The 27737-nt window shown below is 34.4% G+C and overlaps 1 protein-coding gene across 1 annotated transcript; it reads right to left on the bottom strand.

Annotated features, from left to right (window-relative positions):
* Positions 1–231: 231 nt before the first annotated feature.
* LOC144970645 (heat shock protein 75 kDa, mitochondrial-like) lies at positions 232–27737 on the bottom strand. The gene is made up of 18 exons (XM_078910475.1): positions 27569–27737; positions 25821–26003; positions 24907–24989; positions 24391–24540; positions 23588–23659; positions 16986–17143; positions 16234–16343; positions 15261–15334; positions 14192–14354; positions 13713–13826; positions 12937–13006; positions 11676–11823; positions 10973–11100; positions 9372–9562; positions 8377–8462; positions 6967–7112; positions 6079–6151; positions 232–2841 (listed from the first exon to the last, which is right to left on the bottom strand). Exons 1-18 carry the CDS (start codon positions 27720–27722, stop codon positions 2740–2742), a joined length of 2205 nt encoding a protein of 734 aa, XP_078766601.1. The 5' UTR covers positions 27723–27737; the 3' UTR covers positions 232–2739.

Raw genomic sequence — 27737 nt, forward strand, 5'->3', positions numbered from 1 at the left:
TACAGTCATTTGTTTGTAGAATGAAATCCTTAACTACGAGAATTATATGTTTTTATTATCATCACTGGATGCCGGCAACATTCCCTACTAGGCATATTCCAATTTATTCCTTTTTCCCCCATCAATTTCTTTGCTGCTTTCATACCTGGGAAGTTGGAAAGTTGGAAAATGTTTAATCCACTCTGACCGTAAGTTCAGATTTTGCATATATACAAGACTTGACACATGTCATTTAAGAAAAAAAATCTTTATTAAAGTATACCATCTCTCATGAGTGCATCCAAACATTGTCAAACTCACATCTGGCTCAGCCTGTCTCACTCTCTCTCAGATACACACGCACACACACATAAATCACATCCACTGAACCAAAACAATTAGCATCACTCAAAGATATGATATATCAAAATAAAGGATAATATAAATACAATAAACTGTTCTTGGACCACATTTGTTTACAACTAATCACATACTTCACTCAAATCACAATAATTGGGATGCGTCATAAATTCTATCAAAAGTCTCACAGTCACTGCAACATTTGTCAAAATGCAAAACAGGGCATGTTGACATAACAAAACAGCTTACAATTCAACAACAAACATTTCGGTAAAAAAAACAAAAATGTACTATAATACTTTTCTTTTTAATCATTAAAAAAAAATAGTTACCAAAAAATGAATTATAAAGTTAGAAATTCTTTTAATTGACAAAATTTCACCTCTCAGAAATAATGTCATAAATAATCGTTATAAAAACGAAAAGGAAAAAAAAAAAAACAATTGTAAACTAGGGAATTATAAATTATAAATACAAATTTCCCTCTTTATATTCACTAAATTACCTTGAAAAAACTGCACTTCTGTCAATGTGCATTTATAATGGTGCTTTTCTAAAAGTGTAAGTTTGTTTTCCATCCTGATACAACCTTTAACAATTTCCAATAATCTAACACCAACTTAACATATCTGATTGATGAAATGAATTATACAGATAAATAGGAACAGCTCCGTTAAAAATCAAACGGAAGTGTTGAACAAAAGGAACAAGCATCAGACATAAGCAATATCAGAATCATAACAAAAATAATAATGATTACATACTTACAAAGGAAAAACATTTTAAACAGCATGTACGCCTTTATTATGGACCTGCCTTCTACTACGAAAAATTCGTAGTTTACGAAATTTTGGTTCCAATTTCACAACTTTATGACCAGCTCAAAGTCATTAAAACTTATTTAAAATGAACGTTGATGCCATACTACATAATGTTGAGGATTTTGAAGTGTTATTTATTCTTTGTGAAATTGTTTTTGTTTTTAAGTGTTTTACGCGCTTGCAACACATTAAGGTTATATCAGCGCCAGTAAAAAGGAAGAAAATGGTATAGTAAAAAGTTCTAGAATTACAATTAAAGCACCCAAGAGAAAGTAAGACAAAGGGGAACTGGAAACAAACAGGGATCAGATTTAACAAACAGGGATCAGATGTAGATTCCAAGAGCATACCACCAATGTAATTAGTTCGAGATCACCTATATAAGTCTCATCCGGACACAAGCACAAAATCGAACAAAGAGGAATACACTCAAATGCTTATATTATACATTCAAAATAACAAATATAATACCACATAACAGAGAGATGATTTACCAGGAAAAAAATATAATCTCCCAAAACAATAACTATGCATTTGACTGTTTCCCTCCCAGACAGGACTCCAGGGCCAGGACAAAACTAAGTAATCTCATTCCAAGACAAAGACAGAAAGCATGTTGGAAAACAGATATAAGGGGATAGAAGACACAGTATGTAACTCCCTGCCCACTATGGGAGATTCTTTGTGAAAGTAAATTGTGGATGTATAAAGTTATAGCGACTACAATTTTTATCTCCTAAAAACTATGAATTTTTACTTTTATAAATAGGCGGGTCTGTTATTATAACCTACTTTTCGTAAAAAACATCTTGTCTTTAACTTTTACAGGTTTACATGTCATTTATCAGACCTGGTTTTCAAACATCAGCAAAAAAACATGAAATTAGAAAAGTTTCACAAAAATACAAAACAATATTTGATTTACATTTTTTTTTAAATGCCTTTCGTAAATTTGATGAGGGAAATTTGTGATCCATCACCTCAAAACGGTATTATGTCGGGGTGGTTTAGATGCTAAAAATATCATTCATTGTAAAAACAACCATAAAGCATGGATAAGTTTTCATGTTTTACTTCTGATGAGAATGAATAGAATTAAGTAAACTGAAAAAGTAAAACAAAATTGTTTACATCTCTCATCATTTTAACCTTAAAATCCCTTCCTGGCATCTGGTTCATCCTGACGTAATAATGGTTTGAAGTAACGGACCACATTTGACTGTAAGGACCATCTAGAGAAGGGACAGATGAATCATGAGGCAGCCACAGAGCAGTGCTGTTAAGTGAGCTAGTCAGTTAGGGCAAAATTTCTTGCTCATGCAAAAAAAAACCCAAACATAACAAAATATTCTGACAGCCAAGCATATCTTATGAATGTTTGTACAATGCATCATCAGCTCTGTCCTCTAAAGGAAAAAGACTAAGTTTACTTGCACTTACAGTCTTTTTCCTTAAGACGGCAGAACTCCACCATCTCCCTCTATATTTTTTTTCATTTTATTGTCTCTTTTCTACTTCTACTTTGAAGTCTGTTGTAATCCTTTGATGACCTCTTGTAAACTTTCCACACCAGGCCTATCTAGACTTTTGCCAGAGCCTTCTCCAACAGAGCCTGCAATCTCTGAATCCCTAGTCTGGGGTCGTCGATAAGTCCTGCATTCACCATAGCATTATCGTAAAGCTGTGGATGATAGTAAAGAAGAAAAGTATGTATAAATGAATCAAATAGATTTAACTTGTAGAGAACATTTGTGCAGAACAATTATGATCATTGGTTTGTCTTTCTTTTTAAGGGCTTTACAAGCTTGTAATACTTTTAAATTAATATCAGCGCCAGTAAAATGTAAGAAGATAGGAAAGTAAAAAAAATATTTTTAAATTAGATCTACAATCAAAAGCTTCTGAGAAAAAGTAAGACAAAGGAAACTGGTTCAAGTAGAGAATATAAGTAGGTTATAAGAAGAAACTATTAGTGTACTTAGTTCTAGATCACATACAAGTACCATCCAGACACAAGCACAGGATCCCACTAAGACGAAAACACTCAAATGTTTACAAAATGAAATATATTCAAAACAAAAACTATGACAGTACACAACATAGAGATGATCACAAGAAGAAATACATCATCTCCAAAGCTAATATATTTGACTGTTTCCCTCTCAACCAAGGACTGCGAAAAGGGTTAGGACAAAATCAACTTGGTGTTATCCAAGACAGAAAGCAATCTGGAAAAGGGAAAACAGATATAGAAAGAGTGACCTGTTTATCCACTATAAAGGTCAAAGGCCCCACCCAGCATGCTCACTGATTCATGAATTCCTTCAAAAGGTGATATTAAGATTCAAATTTTCACAAGTTGTAAGTCAACAATATCAGACCTACCACAGACAACAAATAAAAAGTTTTAATATATTTTAAAAAATCCTAACTTCAAGAAAAAAATCTATATTAGCCTAAAATTTCTACTCTTTATTTATAAAATGTATCACTCAGGAGGAATATCTACCAGCCGACGGAATTTCAGTCAAGCCCAAATCTAATGCAAAAATAACATAGCTATTCATAATTACTTAATATATTACTAGTTCTAAAGCACTTCTCAGACAAATCCTGACCTTTTGCAAAAATAATTTAAAGAATTGTCATTTCCAATTAAACATTTTAGAGGCCTATAATGCTGCCCAGTATATCAAGAGATTATGATAAACTTTTGGCGAAAAGACCAGGAGGAATTTGTTTTTACATAACAAACCCGGCTAGTGTCTGTATTACTGCAACCTTGTGGTGATGCAGCTTATAAATAAGAATCTTTAATCAATTGCAAAACATAATCCATCTACAGAGCAAATTTAAATTAAGCCTTGAAACAATCATTTCTTAAATCGATCAGCCTAATTTACTGTTACATATTATCTCTCTATTACCAATATATGATATCTATAAACATAATATGAAGATTGAAGGGTGGCTGAGAGAGAAATGAAGAGGGAAGAGAGGGAAAGAAGAAAAAAAAAAAAAAAAATAAAAGAGAGAGAGAGAGAGAGAGAGAGAGAGAGAGAGAGAGAGAGAGAGAGAGAGAGAGAGAGAGAGAGAGAGAGAGAGAGAGAGAGAGAGAGAGAGAGAGAGAGAGAGAGAGAGAGAGAGAGAGAGAGAGAAAGAGAGAGAGAGAGAGAGAGAGAGCGAGAGAGAGCACTCTGCAAGAATACTTTATGAACTGATTTTAATTTATTTATTTTCTATTGTTTTATAATAAGACATAAGTTGTAATGAATTCTATTAACAAATTCAGAACAATCAAAAAAAAACAAAAAAACATTTTTAAAGGAAGAAAAAAAAAAAAAAGACGCTCATAAAACTTATAACATCGCCAAATGTACTATCATACTACAGCTAAAAAGTACAAAAATATTTACACCCATTTGCTCCATCCCCTTCCCTTTCGATCATCTTCTCATCCATGGCCACCTTGTGTCTTGTGCCACTTTTGACATTTGGCACCAGTGTGTCTAGACTAACATCATAAATATGGGTGTCACCAAAATTCATGCAATTGAGCAGAGGTGTCAAAAAAACGACACAATGCATATTGTTTTTTGTTTTTTTTCTCCCTGAACTACCATTTAGTAGAAAATGTTTGATATGACAAAAACAGCGGAACATTTATGAAAAAATCATAAAATCCTGGAACACCAAGGAAGATTATCATCACTGATAACTTAAATGTGTTTTAGGACTGATATATCAAAATTACAAATAAAATGCCAGCCATCTTACCAGAAAAACTACTTACAACGAAATACACAAATTCAGAGAAAAACCCACTCAAACACCAATCTACAAACTAGTAGTAGTAGCGTATGGCTACACCTCCAATGTATTTCGTCAACCCAGCTTCTAAAGTCTTCCTCTGCCCTAAGGATGGTTTCGTAGCCACCTTCAAGTTTAGTGACTGGACAGTGGAGGACGATGTGATCGCTGGTCTCTGGGGCTGCCTGACATTTCTGGCAGGTATCACTGTTTCCAAGTTTCCATCTGCACATATTTGATGCAGTTCTGCCATATCCAGTTAAGAGGCGGTTTGAGGAAATCCAGTATTTCCTGGCGTTATTGAATGCAGGCACTCTTTTGGTTGGATTTTTAATGATGTTTCCTCCTTTTGGGGTTTCCCTGTTCCACACTTCTCTCCAGTTTTCTTCCACACTGAAGCCTGCCATTTTTGTTAGGTGGAAAGGTCTTCTCGATTTAAGTCTAGTTGTTGAAGGTGCCCCCTTTACGATTGATTTTATGGGAGTGTTGTCTGTGGCTTCGTCAATTCTTGCATGCATCCTTTGATTAGCATCTTGTCGTCTTAAACTTGGTGGTGCAATGCTGCTCAGTGTTGGGAGCCACTGAGTTGAAGTTGACTTGAGACATCCGGTTCTCATTGATTCTCAATCGGATGTCAATGCGATTTACATGTGGGCTCCTCATCCAAACAGGGGCACAGTATTCTCCCACACTATAGCACAGTGCCAAAGCAGACGTTCTCAGCACCTGTGGTGAGGCTCCCCAGGTGGTAGTTGCGAGTTTTCTCACCAGGCTGTTTCTCTTTGAGATTTTATTTGCAGTTCCTTCAATGTGTTTGCGATAGTTTAGTTGTCCGTCCAATGTAATGCCGAGGTATTTAGGGTTGGGGTCTGGGGGTAAAATCTACAAACTCAAACATCTTCAAATATTCATTTGCACCCAGCACTATCAAAGACTGAAACGCTCTTCCCTAATCTAGTGTGAATAGATTTAAAACCACTCAAACGAAGATTATCAAAATTCTTCAGCCTAAACACCTACAATGTCACACTCAACAACTCTCTCTGTCCTCGAATACAAATGCTCAGAATTGAGTCGACTTCGATTAACATTCGGCGGGTCTGCTTACCTGTTCAGCCAATAGAGTTGCCAGTTCTGGATCAGAAGACTTCAATGAACTCATCTTTAATATCAAAGGATGGCTGGAGACAACAAATAATAGTGACAATTACATATTACAAAAATCTATATCATTTTCTTTTTTCAAAAAGGGCAGTGATTGAATTTTCAAAACTACTTAGTCTTCATACAACAGAAATGACATCGGCATGTGATAACATAAGTTAACGAATCTGTGCTTTCACATAGACTGCCTTCATATAAATTAATAGTGTAAGTTAGCATAATCTGGTATAAATGTTGAGATGAAGAAGTCGCTGGAAATCAATTCAAGGAAAAAATAATCAGAATTATAAGCTTTGGTTTTACTCAATTTGGGTTTATTTTGATTTTGTGTTTTTTCCTCTTCTTTTTATTTTTTTGACTTCGAAACAATACTCCTAAATAGGAACTTTATAATTCAATTAAAATGTAATAGCTTTGACTTCAAAATTCAATTCATCTGTGATCACTCAAACATAACGGTTTCATATTTCCATATTTCATTTCAAAACAATTACAACATAAACTAGAAATAAATTGGTATATTGAAAGAGAGAGAAAAAAAGGTGAGATAGAATAAATTTTCCTCCAATATTTCAATTTTTATATGCAAAAATTGTACTTGATGATAAATAAAACCAAGGTGAGTGAGACAAGTATAAAATTCTCAGCAGTAAAGTAAAGAAATGAATTATGAAAATTGTACATAGTTCACGCTAATCATAAATTTGGTGATAAGTACGGCTAGTGAAACAACCATATTTTTCTGTAATATAATATGGAAGAGTTGAATCAATTCTTTTATCCATTTGTGATAAATTTTGCATAGAATTGTAATTGAAAAACATTGGCCAACCTTGGGTTAATTTCCAGTACAGGCTGCAACAATCTCAATCGTTCCTCCTGACTCTTGTCTGCCAGAGTTGTTCGCAGGAAATGTCTGGCAGACCCCATCTCCATGACAGTGACAATGCACGGATGGTTCTCTAATCTTTTGGTTACCTGCCAAACAAATCAAATTGATTCAAACACAAATCTAAATATAATCAGTAAATCATAACAAGAAATGGGTTTGTCGATCCGGTTAACATTATATATTGCAAATTTTCCATATCATCCAAACTCATTTCTTTCTGCTCTAAACTAGTGACCTAAACTGTTGAGCTAAAATGCATGATTTTAGCCCGCATATATAAATATAATTTTAATAAGCTTTTGAATAGGCACAGTGAAATTCACTGCACAAAACACTTGATTTTATTTGAAATGTCTTCACAAATTTCTTGCTAAATTTTAGCTTGATAAAATATCAGATAAAATCTAAACACCAAAAAATCTGTATGCACTGATGTCATCTATATAGAATGAATGAAGATGATGTCAATTAGCCCTTTGTTAATGTTTTTAGACTGCCAGGTAGGTGATTAATTCTCACTAAATTCCTTTAATTGGAATATAAATAATTAAGGTTACACATTGTTCTGTTTGCTGTTATGACTGATATGGCTATGAGTTGATATGACCAATCTGGTGGATATTTTTTTGTTTGTTTGTTGCTTTAGGTCTCTTCCAACACAATTGAGGTTATATGGGAGACCGCTGAAACAAAAAAACAAGCAATCTAACAAAAATAGTACAAATGTAAATCAAAATCATAATCTAAAGATATCATAAGCTAAATTATAAATAACCAAGAACAAACAGGCAGAAGATTTACAAAAAAAAAATACAATCACAAACCAAAGAAGCAGGATAGGCTAGTAAAGAGAAGAAGAAACGACATCACTATCGGATCGTACACCCATGCGAACATCATAGGTATATGATTCAAGGGTGATGCTCCCATCCAACCACCCGCAATCTGGTGGATAGCATTGGTGAGTACTTTACCCAAATGCATAATATCAAAAAATGGCAGGTGTGTTGTAACAGCAACATTTCCACATTACAACAATTCAGTTGAGTGTTTCTCTCTGTCACTTGCAAGCACTCGTGTAAATAATAAAAAGAAATAGGTTTGGAGAAGAATCAGAAGACACGAGAGAGAATAAAAACTAAACAATTTTCTTTATTTTTAAAATACGGGTAATAATTAATAAATATAAAAATAAATACATAATTCATAAAACCAAACAACAGATGATGTAACAGTCAGGTCTGAGGTTCAACTCCCCATCACCACGAAAGTTTTTATTTGATTTGTTCTCTATTGTCTTCTGGTAGTTCCCTACCGCTTCTATCTCTTGTTATGATACCAGTCACTCACCTTGATATCATTGATCCGATTGAGTAGTGTCCCCTTCAACCAAATCTTCAAATCATCTACATCATCTTTATTCAAACTGCCTTCAGCTGAAAAAAAAAATGTTTAAATGACACAAAATCAACAACCATTTTTTAAAAAGTAGTCCTTCAGAGCCGTTTGACACATGGAGCCAGAGTTTACCAAGGTTTCTAAAGCATTAAACAGACAATTGCTTACTACTCTTTAGATAGGACACTAGTCTTTTGCAAAGTAACTTCCACCAAATCTAACAGACCCAGCTACCAAAATACAGCTGGATGGAAAGAGGGGTCCAAAAACCCAGGCTTGACCTCTGTCCCTTTACGTCAGAAGAGAACGCTTTACTAACTGAGCCATATGGACTCCTAACAATTATTTAAATAATCAGCAAAAACAGAGAAAAACAAATGTCAACGTTGTAATTTGCGATTTATTTTCGCTTTATTTCTAGTATTAAGAAAAAACAAATTATTCAAACAAAATTCAAACCTATCATTTTCGGGAATATATCTTTTAGAAAAAGCATTGCAAATGGCAATATAAAAATGTAATTTATTGTTGCTGACAAAATAACTTGAATTTTAATTTCCATCAAGTATTCAACTTGTCCGGAAACAGTGGAAAGTCTGCTTGCTTCCAAATCGACAATCAAATGCTTCCTCCTCTCCTTTACATAAACTAACTGACAGAAACAAACACTGAGCAAATCATTTTTTTTTTTTTAAAATAAAACCCAACCATCTCCTCCCATACACAAACAAATAAAATAAAATAAACTAAAATAAGAACTATGGTGCTATTCTCTTTCTGAAAGTCTGTAGTGCATCAATGCTCAAATAACTTCATAATAGTAGTTAAGCTTTCCAGCAAATGGATTTTATTTGGAAAGAAAGGGGAAAGATGAAGATTAACATTTAATAGAATAATTAACAAAGTTAGAGATATCCCAAGTAAATGGTTTGACTTATCTCCCTTACCTTTGTCATCAACAGTGTCTGTATCCTCTTTGTCATCATAAAGCTCATTCTCCACAGATTTGAGATTCTTTCTGTCAAACTGTCCCAGGTTCATCAGAACAATTTCATCATATCCCTCATACAGGAAAAGGACTTCAATGTCTCTCTTCTTTAGGGCCTCAAAGTATGGGGAAGTCTCAGCAAGTTGACGGCTTGAGATAGAAAGACATTAAAGATAACTCTTGAGTTCTATCACAATATCTCCATGATAAATAAATCTAATCTTCACATCCACACAGAGTTGATCCACTGGCTCTGTCACTACATCATACTTGACTTACTTGATTTATTGCGTATCGCCTCCTAATCTTCCGACTGGGACGCTTTGGCAGCTTCTTTCCATTGATGATGGTCTGCTGCAATGGATCTCAGGTGTTCTAAATCCTCTTCACATCTTAGTTCTAGTGTGTCATCTAGGCACTTGAGGTCTTTATTTATCGTAGTGTATATGCTTGTTATGGATCTGCCTTTGTGTTTGTTATGTCAGCTTGGTGTAAAGAACAACGCCATTGCCTTATTAACTGAATATTTCTGTCTCTCCTTAAGTTATGTCCAAATAGTTTCCATCTTGTTTCAAAAATATGAACCGAAAGTGGTCACTACATCATGAATTTCGATCTGCTGGTGGATATCTTACAGTTAAAATGAAGCAGAACAAATACAGACATTCTGGGTTCTAGTAGATTACTTGACTACAGAGGAGCACTATAATGTATACCTGTCTCTGATACAAGGAAAGTGCAAGAAAATGTAGATTTCTCTTAACCCAAGTCTAAAGGTCTGGGGGAATTGTGATTTGCTATTAACAAGAAACCACTTCAGTTCATGATACTGTAATGCACTGAAAAAGAAAATTAAGGGAAACATATCCGTTTCTTACATGAGTGCAAAGAGAGCCAGAGAGCTTTACAGAAAGGCATTACAAAAAAAAAAACTTAATTCATCAAAATGAAAAGATATTAAACATTTAAGCATAACAGCCAACTTTTCAAAGAGCTAAAACAGGAACTACTGTCATGACCCAAAATGGTACTATGTTAATTATTTAGAGATATACTCTATTTTACTGTTCCTTGTTCTAATTTGCTAGTCAAAAAAATCATACACGCCAGGGCCAATTCCTTAAATACAAACAGTCTAATTTAAAAAAAAATAAAATTCTTTTTCTCCATATTGCCAAATCGGGACAGTTGGCCTCCTTTTTAAAATAAAATTTGACCAAAAATATGAAGAATCTATAAATGATATATTTAGCTAATGAAAACATCACCAAATTTATATAACATTTTTTAAAAATTAATTAATTAATCAATTAAAAAATAAAAATCTTGTAAAGATATTTGAAGACCCAATAAAAATCCTCAAATCAAAAGAATGTGAGTTGGAAGCTCTAGGCTATGTATGTAAAGCATTTTACCAAGGCCCTCAATTTTTAAAATCATTGTCACCCATTCAGTCACTGACCAAACTCAGCATTTATAAACTTTGATACAAGATGTAACAATGAATCTTTCAACTGTTTTCTTGAGAAGTCAGAAATATAAATGGCATTGTGAACAAACCTTGGAGCTGACAGGAAGTAGATGTTTCTGTCTCCAGCCTTCATCCTCTCTGCATATTCCGACAGACTTGTCAGCTCTCCTGGATGAAGTTTGGATGATTCAAACCGAAGCAGCTTGGCAATGTCTTCCTAATTTGTTGTAATGACATAAAAATGTACATAAATGTTTTATCAAGTCCAGCATTATGGATTGGCAAACTAAGTTTGCAGTTCTTCTACCAATTTTTCTATTCATTGACCTGAAAGTAATAACTGGCCCAAAGACAACATGACAGGTATCAGGAAAAGACTTGCCAACCTGTCAAAGACAAAATTCTTTTAAAAATTTTGGGCAAATCTGGCATTTAGATGAAGATGTGAAAATGGTGGCGGTGATGATGATGCTGTTGTTGATGATAATGAAGACGTTTTTTCTACAATTATAAAATGCTCTTAAAATTGGGATATAATAGTAACAATAATAAAATGGAACAAAAACTTCAATTAAATATACAAAAACAGATTATGTGTAATTAAATTAAAATGAAGCTTCTATTCCTTTTTATTACGGTATTCATTTCTCCAAGCTTCAAACAGTAACATTTGCATTATAATTAGCTGGAAATTAGGGAAATCTAAAATAAGAACAAATATCATGAATTTCCCAATAAGATCGGGAGAGTTGGGAAAATCTGCAAGAATGACACACTGATGCAAACACTAACCCTGATGGCCTGGTCTGGTTCTGTGACAATTCCTTCCCTAAAGAACAACCCATAGTCCTCGTAAAACTTCATGTAAGTTTCTTTGTCTTTCTTGGCCTGCTCAGAGAAAAACTTGATGATTCTATTCGACAAAACTTGACGCAGTTTTCTGTCAAAAGAGAGGAAATACGTAATGTCATATAGAATTTTTCTTTTTCTTCTTCTTTTAAAAAAGTAAATCCTGACTGGAATTATGAAATAGCATAAATAATATAAAAATAACAAAAAAAATCACAAAGCCTCCTCAATCACTTTCATCAGTGCTGGAGACAGGCATGAATGATCAATCGAATAACCGGTACCTTTCTTAAAATTCAAACCAACAACAAACAAAAAAATAAAAAACAACCCCTCAGATGGCCCCATGCTTTGTCTTCAGGAAAAGTCAGTCTCCCTTCCTTCCCCACACGGGAAGAAAAGGCAAAAACAGCATGGCATTTCATCACCGGGGTTTGTTTTCAACTTTTGTTATTCTCTCACAACCTGCAAACAATCATTTTCGTAATCTTACAAATGAACCTGTAATGCAACACATGTAGAAACATAATAACTTAACCGTTTACATTACACAACATCCATTTTAAGTACTCAAAGTGCCTTACAAGGGACAGCAAGCCACTTAACAAGTAGGACGAGACATGACATTGGTAACGCATTATATTTCTTTTTCTATAGTCAACATTATTACCAACCACGATCTCATTTTACACTTGTACTGTGAAAGTACTCGAGTGAAGAGCCTCTTGCACGGAGTCAACTATACACCACCCAGAGTGGGTCATGAACCAAGGAACTACAAGTATTACCACAAAATCCCAAAGCTGCACCTTAGGAAAGGAGGCAGGTGCACAACACAAATGACTGCTAGATTTAGAGTTAATAATTCTCGTGTAGTCTTTCAGATGAAAGGTGCATAATCAAATTGAAGATAAAGGAGATTAGTTCAAGAAGAACAACCCCTAAAGAGATCCAATCTTTTTCTTGAAAAAAAAAAAGAAAGTCATCCAAAAAAAAAAAAAGAAAAAAAGAATAAGGTCTTATGTAAATAACCAAATGGTACTTCTTATGGGAAATCACCCCAGGGCTAATGGGAAATCACCCCATTTTTAAAATGATTTATATGTTATGCACATCGACAGTAATACTCAACATGACTGCGTCTGTGTTTCTGTATGAAGAACGAAAAAATATTAACATTACCTATAAAGTGTTTTATATTTACCTAATGAGTCCACTTTCCTGAAGAAGTTCTCTGCTGAGATTCAAGGGAATGTCTTCACTGTCAACAACACCTACATAAAAACATTAATGAGAATTTCTCATTAATCCACTATGAATTCAATAAAGGAGTTCTCTCCACATAATTATTCTAAAAAAAAATAAAAAAATTTTTAGTTGTAAAGTTTTAAAGAACAAATTGGATCAAGGATGAATTAATCAGCGTGGTCAAATCTTAAATGAGAATGCCACTATTTTTTAAATCATTATTAACTTAAAAGAGACTGTGTTGAATATAGTTATGCTTTGTTTGACTGCTTCTTGTAGAGCTGCCATGGACAACAAATATGAAATATGTAATCAAAAAGACTATAATATGTAAGATTTCGTGTCAATTTTATTCACGGCTAAATCAAGGCAATAAAATACTCCACAGTTACGTCTTCTAAAATAATAGACATTATACTGCCAATTCCCTGTGATTCAAGTTTGGATTTCAAGGGAGTTCAAAATTTAATTTTTTCTCTTTCTCTATTTCCTGATGTCATATACATCAAGATTTACTTTGAAATTTTATTAATTCACCATTTAAAACACATATTTATTAGCTTGAAAAATAAAATGATAAAGAAAATTTACAAACTGTCTTTTTTTAAATTAAAAAAATCCTTTCCCAACCAGATAAATTGTATCGATGAGATTCAAAAGTGAAAACAATATGCTATATACATCCTTTGACTTTATATGCTAGTAGTTTTTTTTTTTTAGAAAAAACTATACCTTTGACAAATCGCAACCACTTAGGCAAGACATGGTTAGCCCTGGACATGATCAAGACTTTTCTGCTGTAGAGAGCAATTCCCATATCTGTCTCTCTGCTCAAATCAAACATAGCTGTAGAAATTCAAATATTGGAGACTAACAGAATCAAAAACATATGATAAATAATCTGCATTTTATTCTTCTTAAAACTTTTACTGCTGTCAATTGCCATTTCTTTGTGTAAGAGAACAATCTTTAAATATGAAAAAAAATTAGACCAAATCACCCCTCCCCCGGCCACTTTTCCAATACAACACGAGCCCTCTTATTAACCTCTGTGCCATTAATACAGCTATCATCTAGTATTCAGCCTATAACAATGGTCTGTTAAAATGTGTTAAATTCCTTATGGAAAACCTATCTATTGAACCAGAAAGCAGAGGTCTGTTATGATATCCATTTTAATTCCAAATGAAAAAATTATCTTGAGGACTCACTTGGTTTGTATTCGGGCACATAAAACAAAGCTCTGATATTCAACGGAGCATCTGTCTTGTAGTGAAGATGGTAGCGAGGTTTGTCATAGACATTCCCGATGAACCGATAAAACTCTTCATGCATGTCGGCTGTCACATCTTTGGGTTCAAGTGTCCACAGTGCCTGCATCAAACATCAAATTAGAGGTTGCAACATTAATTAAAGTGAAATAGAAGTCTTACTTTGATGAAAAGCTAAAACAATTATTTTTTTCCCTGATTAATTCTGATATTTCTTTCTTCTTAATATTCTTAAAGAAAAATGTATATTTCTAAAACATATAGATTTTTCAGAATCACAATATCATATTTAAGCAGTGTTAAGTGGACAATAACACTTGTTGGTCACCTTTTAGATAGAATGCTAGACTTCTTGAGATGCACTTTCTCTAAAACTAATACAATCCACCGCAAAATCACTGCCCAGATAACAAAGTTACAGAAAAAGAAATCACCTAACTTTATAAAGATTCAAAATTGATCCTTTTGGTTGTGAGCTGTGAGTGGAGTGCTCTACTAATTGAGTTAGAGCCAAATATAAAATCTATGAATAAAAACAAAATTGGCTAAGGAAAAAATACATTTAAATACCAAAACACAGCAAAAATATCTTAACCCACCTAGAAAATTAATTTTTTAAAACAATTTAACATAAATGCCAAAATCAGTCAAAACAACGAAGACCAAAAGCAGGGAGAGAGTGAATAAGTGAATAATAAGCTGCTAGAATCTGTGGACTGTAACAAGTAATATACGAAATAGAACAAAATACTAAAAATGAAATGTTTTGGGCTCAAAACCCCTTTTCAGCCAATGACAAAATAAGTTAAAACAATTTAACCTTATACATTAACAGCATCTGCCATCTATCTGTATCTAACACGATGTATTATAGGTCTTTTTAAAATGTTTTTGTCATTGGCTTAAGATGGGTTTTGAGCCCAAAATATGCCGTGTTTGATATTTTGTCCAATTTTGAAGCAATTATATTCATTTTTGCACATTACTATGAGTATTTAAAAAAACTTACCTGGACAAGATTGGCTCTCTTTCCATTCAAAAAGATGGGACTGCCCACAAAGTTGCTGTATTTTTTCACCACCTCTATTGGATGAAAGGAAAATGACTTATATTTTTTTCCTTCCATCTATCAGTTCAGTGCAGCAGATAATCTTAACAAAAGTTCGCTTGTTATCGCTACAATATTGCATTTATTATTTCTTTCAAAATGAACAAACACCCCCCCCCCCCCCCTCTTTGACGACGGCTAGATCTCTTGAATTTTTCGACAGTACAGTTTACAATCAAATCCATACATTTTCATTCAATTCATGTGCTTAAATCTAAAATGTGCTCATAATTTTATAATAGTATGCACCATACTAGCCGATTGTCCCATGAAATCAGCACCTTCATGCCATACATAAAAACCTTAAATCCCAACATCTGATAGTGATCCAAAGGAAGGATTGAATTTCTACTTTCAGATTTAACTGCTGTTTTCTCAACTGTTATATTTTGACATAAATTTTAACTCCTAGCCTAGAGTCTTGAAATTTAGAAGGATTATCATATTTTGGTACTTTAAAAGTTATTTTGTACTGAAGTTTTTCTTGTCTTCAAATTTGTCGATCTCTATGTTTTTTTCTTTCACTTTACTGGAGTTCCACATGAATAAAACAAAATCAAAAGTCCACCATCGAAAAAAGCTTGGGTAACTTTTTAGAGAGTACAAGTTACTATTAGCATACTTCTTTTTATTTCTATGGGTCCATTACTTTTCCAACCTTTGTCTCTTTTTAAAATAATGGTAATAATGCAAGATAGACACCAAACAATTTAAATTGCCAAGGCATTGGGTTAATTTTGCCAATTTCCTCTACCTTTTTTAACTTCTTCAGGAGATATTAAGGGAATGGTGCAATATCATCATAATAAAAAAAAAACACGAAAAATTGTCCCCTTAAAAATCAACATAAAAAAACCCAACAAAACACACCCACCTCTGATGACATCCTCTTTGGCGTAGTCATAACAATCTCCCTTGAGGTGAATCACAATCTTAGTACCCCTCTCCACCCCTTCTGCCTCAGACAATTCATATTTGCCAGACCTGAAAGGTAGGGTAAGACAAATTCATATGTTGGAGAATGGATAAAGCTGAGAAATGTGCAAGAGTAAAGTACAATTTTTAATTGAGTGACTTAACAAGCATCTGTTGTCGAAGTCAAATCAACCCATATCAGTTAAGCAGCACTATACAAAAATTTGCAATATAAAGTAGTGAAACAAATAAGGGAACAGCACTGGTGTAATAAAAATCTGAAAAGGTGTGAACAGTGCCAGTCAAAACAGAAAGAAAAAATGCAAAAAAAAAAAATAAAATAAATAAATAAATAAAACATCTCTTGTCGAAGCAGGCTGATTTTTTGGGACGTTTATGTTTTGTATTTTGCTCAGGACCACAATTGAGAGACAATTGAGTTTCTTTGGACATGACATGCAAATGCAAAAGGTAAAGTACAAGTTTGTGGTGGTGATCGACAAAATCCAAGATAAACGTTCTAGGGCAAGACAACAAAAGAACCTTGTTAACACAGCTGATGGACTTAATTGAAAAGTCACCTGGTAAACTGACAGAATCAGTGAGAGATATAGTTCATGAAGCCTCCGAACACTGGGACAGGCATGGAACTTGAGGGGGAATATATTTTAGCCATATTTACTATCATTATTGAGTTACTTTACAACTCACCCATCACTGGACCACTTGTATGCGGTGGATCCAGGTTTGTAAGACTTTGTATACACTTCCACTTTGTCTCCCACCATGAATGTGGAGTAGAACCCCACTCCAAACTGACCAATAAGAGCACTGCCCTTGGATTTGTCCTGCAGCTGTTCTAAGAATGCCTGAGTTTCATGAAGAAAATCAATGATGGTCAGCATGAAGAAGGAAGTGCAAATTGAAAAATGACAGCTAGTCAATAAAAATAATATGGTCAGAAAAGTTTTTTTTAAAAACAAAAACACCCTTAATTTATAATTGTTATTTAAAAACCAATGTAAATGATTTAGAAACGTAATAGATTATTAATAATGTTAAAAAATAAATAGAATTAATAAGATAATATTGTAGTTAACATCACAAAATGTAGCTGTTTCAACATAATATGTTTTTAAAAAATCATAAAAGGTTACCATTCTGCATAAAATCATAAATGGTTACCATTCTGCATATGTTTATTTAGCAAGGATAGGTCAAATTTTTAACTTGCAAATATGATAAAAGAAAGACTTTGATTAAAAAGCTTTTGTGGTACAAAGCATCTCATTTTTTAAATCATCAAAATTGGTCCATAAATAAAAAAGTTATGAACAGTTGAAATTTAGAATCGGGGCGCTTACATTGACATAAGCTTAATAGTAAATAATAGTGAAGCAGACGGTGTAAAAAAAGCTATGCTTTTCATGGAATTTAGCTCCAGAAAGGACAAATTTAAAGATAAAGGAATGAAAATCCACATCTTATGGTAAAAATATGCGAGGAAACCGTTGGACATGTCAGATTGGCCGTTTAACGCAGTACAAGGGAGATAATTACATAATATTACATAATTTTTAAACATAGATTAGTCGTACTGGGTTGTATAGACACTGTTTCATTGTCCTGGGTGCAAATTAAAAACTATATTTATGTAAATTCACAGTATAAGTTGTTAATATGTTATTTAACTATAATATGTGACGTCAAAAAGACTGTTATTGAAAGCAAGGGAGATAATTCGACTCGACATAATAAGATTATATCATATCCGACATTAATTCTAGTCTCGACCCAAACCAAGAGAAAAAGTAGGAAAACAAACATACACTAAAAAACAATCGCAAGTAAACTGCAAGGTGCGGTATTAACTGCCCGGCTAATTCCAAGGGAGATAATTACCCAACGCTAGATAGTAAAAAATATTTTTAAAAAAAAAAAAGAGAAACTTTTTTTTCGAGCAAATCAATGAAATGATGAATACAGTGAACATATTTCGAAAAAGATATGATGATGACGGGGTTATTTGGCCCAACACAGTGGGAATAATCTAATACACTGTTGAGAAACTCGTCACTTCGATAATACATCATTGCAATGTTTCAAAAAATATTTTCATTCACATAAAATGTGAACTTTACCTCTGACTCATATGTTATTCAGAAAATTGGAGTAAATGTTTCCTACCTGAAGGGATGTACTCGGATGACATGGAATGAGGGTGAATAGAATTAAAAATAATCCGCCTTAAATTTAATGAAGGCATTCTTGATGGCATCATCACGTCTGTACAAAAAATTTCCTTTTTGGGATGCAATAAAGTATTATTATTATTATTATTATTATTATTATTATCATAACTGTTGACAATACTCCATGTCCTACAATTTTTTGTGTCCAGCTTGAAATTGGAGTAAAAAATAAAATTACGATGCACAGGGTGCCTATCTTTTCCATCTGGCCACTTCAAATCCCTTTTGTTTGAACACCAGTGACCAAAGTTAATGTCAAACATATCATCAGAATCTACTATGCCCTCCACAAGACCTGAAAGAAAATAAAATAAATGAAACAAATTAGAAAAAGCAAACATTTTAGTAATCTTGAAAATTAGAAATCAAGTAACAGCCAAAATGATATGTTCTGCGATTTTTACTCAGATTTAAGTTAAATATAACTCTCTAAATATTATTTTCATAAAATACAAAATAAATGTTTGTAGTACCTATACAAATAATCTACTTAAAATGACAAAAATGCAATGAGAGTTGAACGACAAGGAAACGCAACACTTTCAAAGTCACAAAGTGTTTTGAAAATGTATGCAATATAACATTAATACAAGACTAAATAATATATTAAAAATACATAAATATGTTTACGGTCTTGTTTATATTATTATATTGCCATATACATATTTACATTTTGGAATAATGCTCCCTCGAAGAAGGCTGCATATCATTGAACTAAAAAAAAAAGATTGATTCGTAAGTATGCTTACCTGGATACCAGCCATCTGGATAAGCAACAGCAACCCAATCACCAACGGTAACATCTATATCTGGCATTCCTGCAACATCCTCGTCACTGTCGTCGTCTTCCTCTTCCATCATCTGCTCTGTCCTTTGCCTTGGAGGTCTTTGATCAGGCTTAATTTTGTCGAGGGATTTCTTTAATTCTTCTTTAAACTGTGTCTGGTGTTGTTTGCGGAGCTCGGGGGCAAGTTTTCTGGCTTCTTTGAACAGTGAAGTCTTCTGCTCTGATTTCATTGAGCCCACCCATTTCGATAATTTTTCCCTGCTACGCTTTAAGAGGTGGACCGTAGTGTGGTGATGCATGGTTGCAGAGGGACGCCGATGTTGACTGGAGTCAAGATCTCCAAAATTTCTCTCGCAGACCAAATTTGTAGCTGGCGCAAAGGACGTAGCTTCAATATCTTCAGATGTTAAAGGTTGTGTGATGTATGTGTTGAGTTGTCTGTTCATAAGTGTAAGGAATGAATGGATGAGGGTGCCGAGTACTGTTTCGAGTTGTGCATCTATTTCTTGGACTGACGGGATAATGTTGTAAAGTTGTGATTGCGACATGTAGCGTTGTATGATGGAATTGATGTGTCTGTAACTATAGATTGTGGTGTCTGTGTTAAGTGTTGGAGATCAGAGTGCAGTTGCTTGATGATTGGTTGTATTTGGAGGTATGATAATTTTGATGTAACAAGGGTCCAAAAGGGGTCTGTGACTTTGATGTACATAATAGCAAGTGCCTTGATGATGACCATGAGATTTTCATCTTCCAGATCTTTTTGGAGTGCTTGCAGCTTTTTGTTTGGATATTTTATGTTCTGTAGAATGTGTAAGAAATGTTGATGGTGATAAATAGTAGCTGCACTGGTATGGAATAAGGCGTTGAATCTATTGTCCTTATAATTTTTAATGAGGGACTGAATATTGTTTTCAAGACAATAAGCATTCCAGATGTCACGAACACCCAGATGATCTCCAACGGGGGCAAAAGCATTGCTGACAGAAACGCACAGACGAGGAGCAGCTTCAAACATTCTGTAGGTCTTGAATCCTGGATGACAATCCCGGCCCATCCGTCCATTTTCTGCGAGTTCGTTCTGGACACCCTTTAACACTTTTACACTTTCGTTGTGGAAGCCAAGCAAGACATGGGCCATGCAGAAAAAGTGTTTGAGCTTCGGAGCAGGAACTGAATTATCTCTAGTGATATTATCGCGCCATTGAGCAAAAATGGCATTACTTTTTTTTTCATTGGCAGCTCTATCGCTCATCGTATAATGGAGCTTAGAGAGGGAATCCTTGTCCTCCGCCTCAACTTCTTCCAATTTTTTAATGCTGTCAGTAGCAATTGCTTGGCCTGTCTCAGAAGCCACTGTTGAAAAACCTAGAGACAAAGTCACCCCATTATCAAGACAGACAGCAGTATCCAGGATCTTGACTTTTCTTCTTGTGGTTCCGTCTTTATGCAGACCCCAGGATGAACTCTCCTTCATTCGTCGGCCAATATATTGCTTAGCAATGGCATGCCCTTCATCAGCAATTTTCTGACAGGTTGACTTGCTGGGGAGGTCATCATCACAAAATTGTACTCCAAAAACATGACTGGATACAGCCTTTATAACATCCCTGACTTTTCCTGTGGCCACCTCCAACCCAACCAATTCTAAGACACATGACCTCATTTCTGGTGTAAATGTGCCTTGTCCATTCCTTGTTGTGACTGTTAATTGCTCCTTTTTAACTTCTTCCAACTGGACTTCTAGAGCCTCCCTTTCCAGTGTTAAATTATTTATAACCTTCTTCAGGCCCGGACAAAGCTTGCAGCTTAAATTTTGAAGACGCCTAAACTTTTGTATGGTGGACTTGTAATGTGACACAATCTTTTGTTTATTGTGACATTTGGCCTTAAGGTCTCCAAGTGTTTCCTCCAAGTCTTTAACTTTTGAGGTGAGGGAGGCATTTTGGGTCTGAAGAGAGGCAAGTTGAGATTTCATGTCATCCCGTTCCAAACGGGCCATCTTGTGGCGGGCATCCCTTCTATCTACATTTGACGGTCCGTAGTGACCCATCTCCTTCCTTTTCTCCGACATCTCATCTCTCAGATTCAAAACAGTCCCTTCCAGAGAGGCGATATGTTTCTTCTTTTTATTGATCTCAAACGTCAGCGTGTTTGAATGCATTAATACATCTCTTTCACTTGGTAAGGCTGGCTCAGTCTGAGGTGGAGGCGGCTGCAGTTCTGAATTGATAAGAGGAGTCCATTTATCTAACTTGAACTCCTCTCTCTCCAACTGGACTATGTCATCTTGTCGCTTCCTTCGCCTTAAGTGCTCCCTTTTTTGACACAAGGCACTGACACAATCTAAGAAGACCTCACTGTTTGTACTGAGTCCAAAGGGAGAAAGCCAAGAGAGAAGAAGACTTGGTTCACTGCAATTGGACAGTTTTAGAAGCCTGTGTAATTCAATGATGACACCATTTGAAACAAAGTCAATTTGAACTGAAGAGGGAACTCCTAGATTGGTCTTGTTCAAACCAATAGCTGAACAGTGTGGACCAATAAGGTTGGAATCAGCTGACTTTCTGGATTTGGGTGGCATGGTTTAAGTTTAAGTATAGCTGGAAAGGGGGGGGGGGGAGGGAAGATAGAGAGAGAGAGAGAAACATTAAAAGCAATAAAATACGAAATGTGTAAGTCAACAAAGAATATCTTATATGGGGAGATTTAATTTAAAATAACTGGAATAGGGATTGATCATTTTTGATCTTTCATAAGCAGAATCTAATCTAAAACAAAACAATTAATTTCGATGTTTGACTGGTTTCTCCCGTGGCCTTGACACAGTGAAAATAATAGTGCCTGCCTAAGAATTTAATTTTCAAATAATTGAAAGTCAACGGTTTCTCAAGTGCACACCACTGTGATATAGTTTTATAAATCGCTGGCACTGGTCACTGTGGTGCAATTATTTATTTTTTTAAATCCTTAGACTGAGATCGTAGAAGTAAAAAGTTCGTGATGAAATGAGGAGAGAGATATTGGCAATCTGCCTTCTTGAATGCATCCGTTGACTTATGAAAGATTGAGAAAGGACAATCTAGGCTCAAACTGATTCAATTATAAGCAAATTTAAGATATATAACAGTTTTTGGACAAACATCATAAAATAAATAAATACAAATCAAAAACACGCACAAATTAATGGAGATGATACTACTACCCGCACATTCGTTCTCGCGAAGTACGAATAACAGCAATAACAATGAGAAAGAATAATTACATTCGATTACCTTGACGTCAAGAAATTAAATCGACTCAATATTTCAACAACTGTGTTTAGAATGCACAATTTTTTTTGAACTTCGTAAAACAATTAGACCAAAAAAGTTATCAAGAAAGGCAAGAAAATGTGACGGAGCGCTTTCAAGGTCCAAATACTATTAATAGAACTTTTAAGGTTCTGGACCAATGAGAAGCTCGATAACCGTCAACACAAAAGACGTCATTACACTCGATAAATGGACTCAGATTACACTTCGTAGTGAGCGCAGTCGGCCAGCGATTTTCAGAAAACATCAACACTCGTTTTAAAATTAAGGGGTCTAAAAATTAATAAATACTTATAAAAATTACATAGGAATAAACACTTACCTTTCTTCTATCGGGCTCAGGTAATCCTCAAGGCTCCTCAAGTGCGTGCTTCGAGTAAAACTTCTTCAACTTTACAAATTGACCGCGCAGCTCACATACGGGTTATCCGAAAAATAAAAACACCGGGACAAAGGGCAAACTCTCTTCTGATTGGTCGCCAAATTTGAAAACAATGCGACGTCAAATAAATGAGCTGCAGCGGTTTAATTAAGTGCGGAGTTACAAAACCTCAACCACGGCCTTCGAACTTTATCGGTCGCGATCCGAAACGAACCATACTGTGTTCACAAAACGATAATTAAAAGAAATAAAAATAAAACACAGACATGTTATATACCATAAAAAAGAAAAATTAATTTAGCAACTAGACATGTCATTTATTATGAAATTGATGCATATGAGTCAGAGATATTGAGATTTTAATCCAATGAACCACATCGCGTTCGGCCATTCCCGCTTTGTCAATACATTAGCAGCGATCGTTTCTCCTTGCTAGTTTATTCTACTGAAAAGAAGATCACAGCAATCACTTTATCAATAAGTAGACTTACATGAATGAGAAAGAATGATTTCACTTTTTAAAAATTAACTTACACATACTGAAAAACAAACATGAATGGTTACTGTTATAAGATTACCTTTGACCCTGACTTTGCGATAGTTCCCAGATTTTCTATGAGTTCCTCCTTTGTCAACCCAATTCCTGTATCCTGATATCGGATGATAAAATTGAAAATGTGTCCAGTAGTACAAATAAAAACTTTCAGTTTTTTACACATAACAGAAACAGGCCAAAATATATCATGAAAATAAATAGATGATATCAAAATATAAATACCATAAAATACAATTACAAAGAGATGCTTTCTTTGTGCGGCTATGTGGTCTTGTAGTATGACACTCACTTTCGGATAGGAAGGTCAAGCTTCGCTCGGCGCATAGTTGAGTCCTTGGAAAAGGCTCTTCACTCACATTCTCTCAATGTACTCAAGTGTAAAACGAGTACCTGGCCGTTAACAGTGTATTTATTGTCTTCTACTTGTTTACAAATTTGCAGATAACTACAATGATTAAGTAGTACGGAAAAATAAGTCATAGGAAGACCTAACCAACATTGTTTCCCGTACTCTCAAAAATGACAACACACAGTTACTAACATCACACAAATTAAACTGGAATCACTGAAAATGGTAGCACAGAATAGAGACAAGTGGATTTTTCTCACAAAATTGACCTGCATAACAGCCGAAGCTGCAAAGTCGGACGACCTTGATGATGAAAAGCAATAAGTCGAGTAAGACACACAATTACAAGCTATAATCAAAATCTTAAAATGCTATCCTCTGACAATACGGCGATCCTCTATTGTGACTCAATAATCACATTAATTATATGAAAGATGACAATTTCAATGGTGCTGAGAAGCCTTCTGAAAACTTACTTGAATAGTGAATGTCTTTTTGTCATCATTTGTGGCAATATGGATTTCCAACTGTCCATCTTTAGATTCCACTTCAGATCCAGTCAACTCATAATAACGTAATTTCTCAAGAGCATCGCTGGAGTTGGAAATAAGCTCCCTTATGAAAACCTATGAATAAATTTCAATAAATACAGATTAGGGGAAAAAAAAAAAAAACTATCTATAATAATATAATATTTTTCTAAAATAGTGTTGGAACTAAATCTCTATTCACAATCAAATGTTCTCCAATTATATTTTACTTCACACTTTTATGTTTAAGAAAAAAAAAAAAAATCAAAAAAGGAAATGACAGAATTCAGTCAACTGTTCATCAAGTAGACAAGGAAAATAATGTTTTGATTCACATCAAACCATTCAAAATTAATAGAATTGTTATGATTTGCTGATGAAAAATTAGAAGAAGAAAAAAAAAACCCACAAAAAACTATATACTGATCAGTCAGTATGTCATGTCAATAAAATCAAATTTACTTCTTTTTCTGAGTACAAGGATTTTGCAACAATATCCAGAAGTTGCTTTGTCTCAGCCTGGAACTCATGAGTGTCTGTATTACCTGAAAGTGAAAATAAGATTATATATAATATATATATATATATATATATATATATATATATATATAATATATATATATATATATATATATATATATAGATATATATATATATATATATAATTGATTCTTTTTGTGTTGACCATATGACGTCTTTTATTGAAATCTCAGAAGAAAATACAAAAAGTATAATCCTCTCCAGTCCCGATAAATCCTGTTGCCTTGATATATTGCAAACGTTGCCTCTAAAACATTGTGTTGATGAACTGATACCTTTTATAAGAGAAATAATAAACCACTCATTACGGTCAGGACATGTTTCTCACTCACTTAAAAGGGCATTTGTTAAACCTTTGATAAAAAAAAGAATGACCTTGAAAGTGATTGCCTCAAAATCTACCGACCTGTATATGTTGTAGATTATACAAAAACCTATTGTAGTACACACAGAACCCTCTGTTCATTTAGGGGTAGATGCGCGGTATAAATGTTTATCAATATTAAAATGGTGTGAATTAAATTAGAAGGGAAAATTTGTGGGTGTGGCCGTCAATCACATGAGAACATTTTTATTGCCCAGGAAAATATTCCATGTAAACATTTTTTGTCAAACCCAGGAAGCTGTTATAACAAGCACCTCCAACTTCATAACTTTATTATGCCTAAGTCATATGAAGTAATGCAGAGACCAAAGTGCTACTACCTTTACTACCACTGAGTCATCAACCATGCTCAATTGTACTTAACTTTACTAAAATTAACTTTACTAAAAGAAGAGGCACAGAGTATTAACTCCATTAGCAACAAGGCATGTAACAAAATTACACTAATTACCTCTCCCTCTCTCTGTGTCCTTAATGATGGAGTGGTACTCGTCCTCCATAACCTCTTCATTTGTCTCAGTCTCTGTACTATAAAGACAACGTGAGGCAAGAAAGGAATGACTCCAGGCCAAAGGTTTTACATGCTTATTTAAGATCAAGCCATGACCACTGCTCTTTGTTGGCCAGCTGTTTTCTGTAAAAAGTAAAAAAAAAAAAAGATTAGTTAATCAATAGTTTTGGTCAACATTAATGCCATCTATCTTTTATTCATTTGAGTAAATTAGAAACTGGTAAACGTCCATCTGGCACACCAGCAGTGAGCTGATAAATGGCCTAGTGGCTGTGATCCAAATTATTGGACTATTGAGTGATGGGTCTAAGAAAAAGTTCCATAGATTTTTTGTTTATGGATGGATCATATATGAATGTCTTATTTTCTTCAGGAGGAATTACTCTATCGTTTGGTGTTGTTTATTTTTAAATCAATGCCAATTTAGTAAATCTTTTGATTGTGGATAAAACAAGGTATAATTTAGCTTTGGATAATTAAAAAATCAGAAATATGTAAATCAAAATTTCAGTGAGGGCATGTGATTTAATTAGCATTGTCGTGAACGGATTTCCCAATCTCGTTCACGATGTACAAAATAAGGAAAAAGTTCAGAAAAAGTCTCCACCGAAGTGGGCGTTCTCCATTTATGTAGAGGACATATATGGGCGGTTAAAAATGCTCTAGAGCACCTCAGGAATCGGTCTAGCCTGATTCATATAACATACCAAAAGTATGGCGGATCGGATCTTCGAAGATGCTACGATAGGCAAAGATAGTATGTTGTCTGCTTAGAATAAGGCTGTGGTCAAGAGAAAGAATGAAGGGTGTCGCGAGCTTTTATAGAATAGATACGATGACGTCACGTTTACGCGGGAGACAGTGAACAAACACAACATGAAGATTACTCACAACAGCCTGATCAAGACACGACAGTCATACCATATCAAAACACTTACACAACAACAACAACACAAACCTATCACAATAATCAGTGACATAAAATCTTCCCCACAACATCTTAAATTTTAAATTAAAGTAAATTCAGGGCAAAGCTGTAGTATACCGCATCCATGAAATTCGCTCCAGCACAATCTTTACTCAAATCTTAGCGGCCATTTTAGAAATTCAAATGGTGGTTACTACGGGAAATGCAAAAGTTTCAGGTCACAAAATCCGTCAGTAAATAACAACAAATGCAAATAGAATTAGAATTAGAAGACCATTTTTCAGACTTTTTCTGCTGCTTATCTGATTTTCACAATTTTGGTATCATTAGAATCGCGTCAAAAACCACTTTATAACGATATAGGTTTCATTGAGCTCAATCCGATTCTAATTATTTTTTATACCAAAGGACTATTGTCTGGCAATAATCCAAGCGTTCACCTTCGTACTTTCAGTGTGGTGGGAAAGTGAAAGTTCAGAGTTCAGTCAGTGACTGTGACTCGTGACAAGCTTGAGTAGAAGTTTAAGTTTAGGCCTGTGGGTGAAAATATGCATAAAGCAGGTGGTGAAGAAGGAGTGAATATAGATCATTTTTCATTGGGTTCCCATGGTAGATTCATATTCTCACACCAATCTGACCTGAATTTGAACTTGAACTCTAGGCCTAGGGAACGGAAGGAATCGGAATAATGCAAATGCAGGAATCAGGAATGGGACCGGGGATCTGTTGAGCTGATGTCATAGTATGTAAAAGTACTTACTGTGACTGTGAAGAGATGACTTATTTCTTGTAATTGAATAAATAGGCACACATTTGAAAGGTGAAACTGCTGTTCGAAGCTTCAACAGGCTTAAAGCGTTGAAGGTCGAATAAGAATGCAGACATGCTCTGATGGGGGCAGCCATGATTGACATTAGTGTCAGGGTTTC

Source organism: Berghia stephanieae, chromosome 4 (assembly GCF_034508935.2).
Source record: "Berghia stephanieae isolate SIO BIC M18660-M18661 chromosome 4, UCSD_Bste_1.3, whole genome shotgun sequence".
Classification (NCBI taxonomy): domain Eukaryota; kingdom Metazoa; phylum Mollusca; class Gastropoda; order Nudibranchia; family Aeolidiidae; genus Berghia; species Berghia stephanieae.

Coding starts and splice junctions, on each gene's coding strand:
- LOC144970645 (XM_078910475.1), bottom strand. CDS start 27,722: ATGTCAATCATGGCTGCCCCCATCAGAGCATGTCTGCATTCTTATTCG. Junction 11,101..11,675: donor AACCAGACCAGGCCATCAGG/GTTAGTGTTTGC, acceptor ACAACAAATTAG/GAAGACATTGCCAAGCTGCT. Junction 8,463..9,371: donor AGACACTGTTGATGACAAAG/GTAAGGGAGATA, acceptor TTTTTTTTTCAG/CTGAAGGCAGTTTGAATAAA.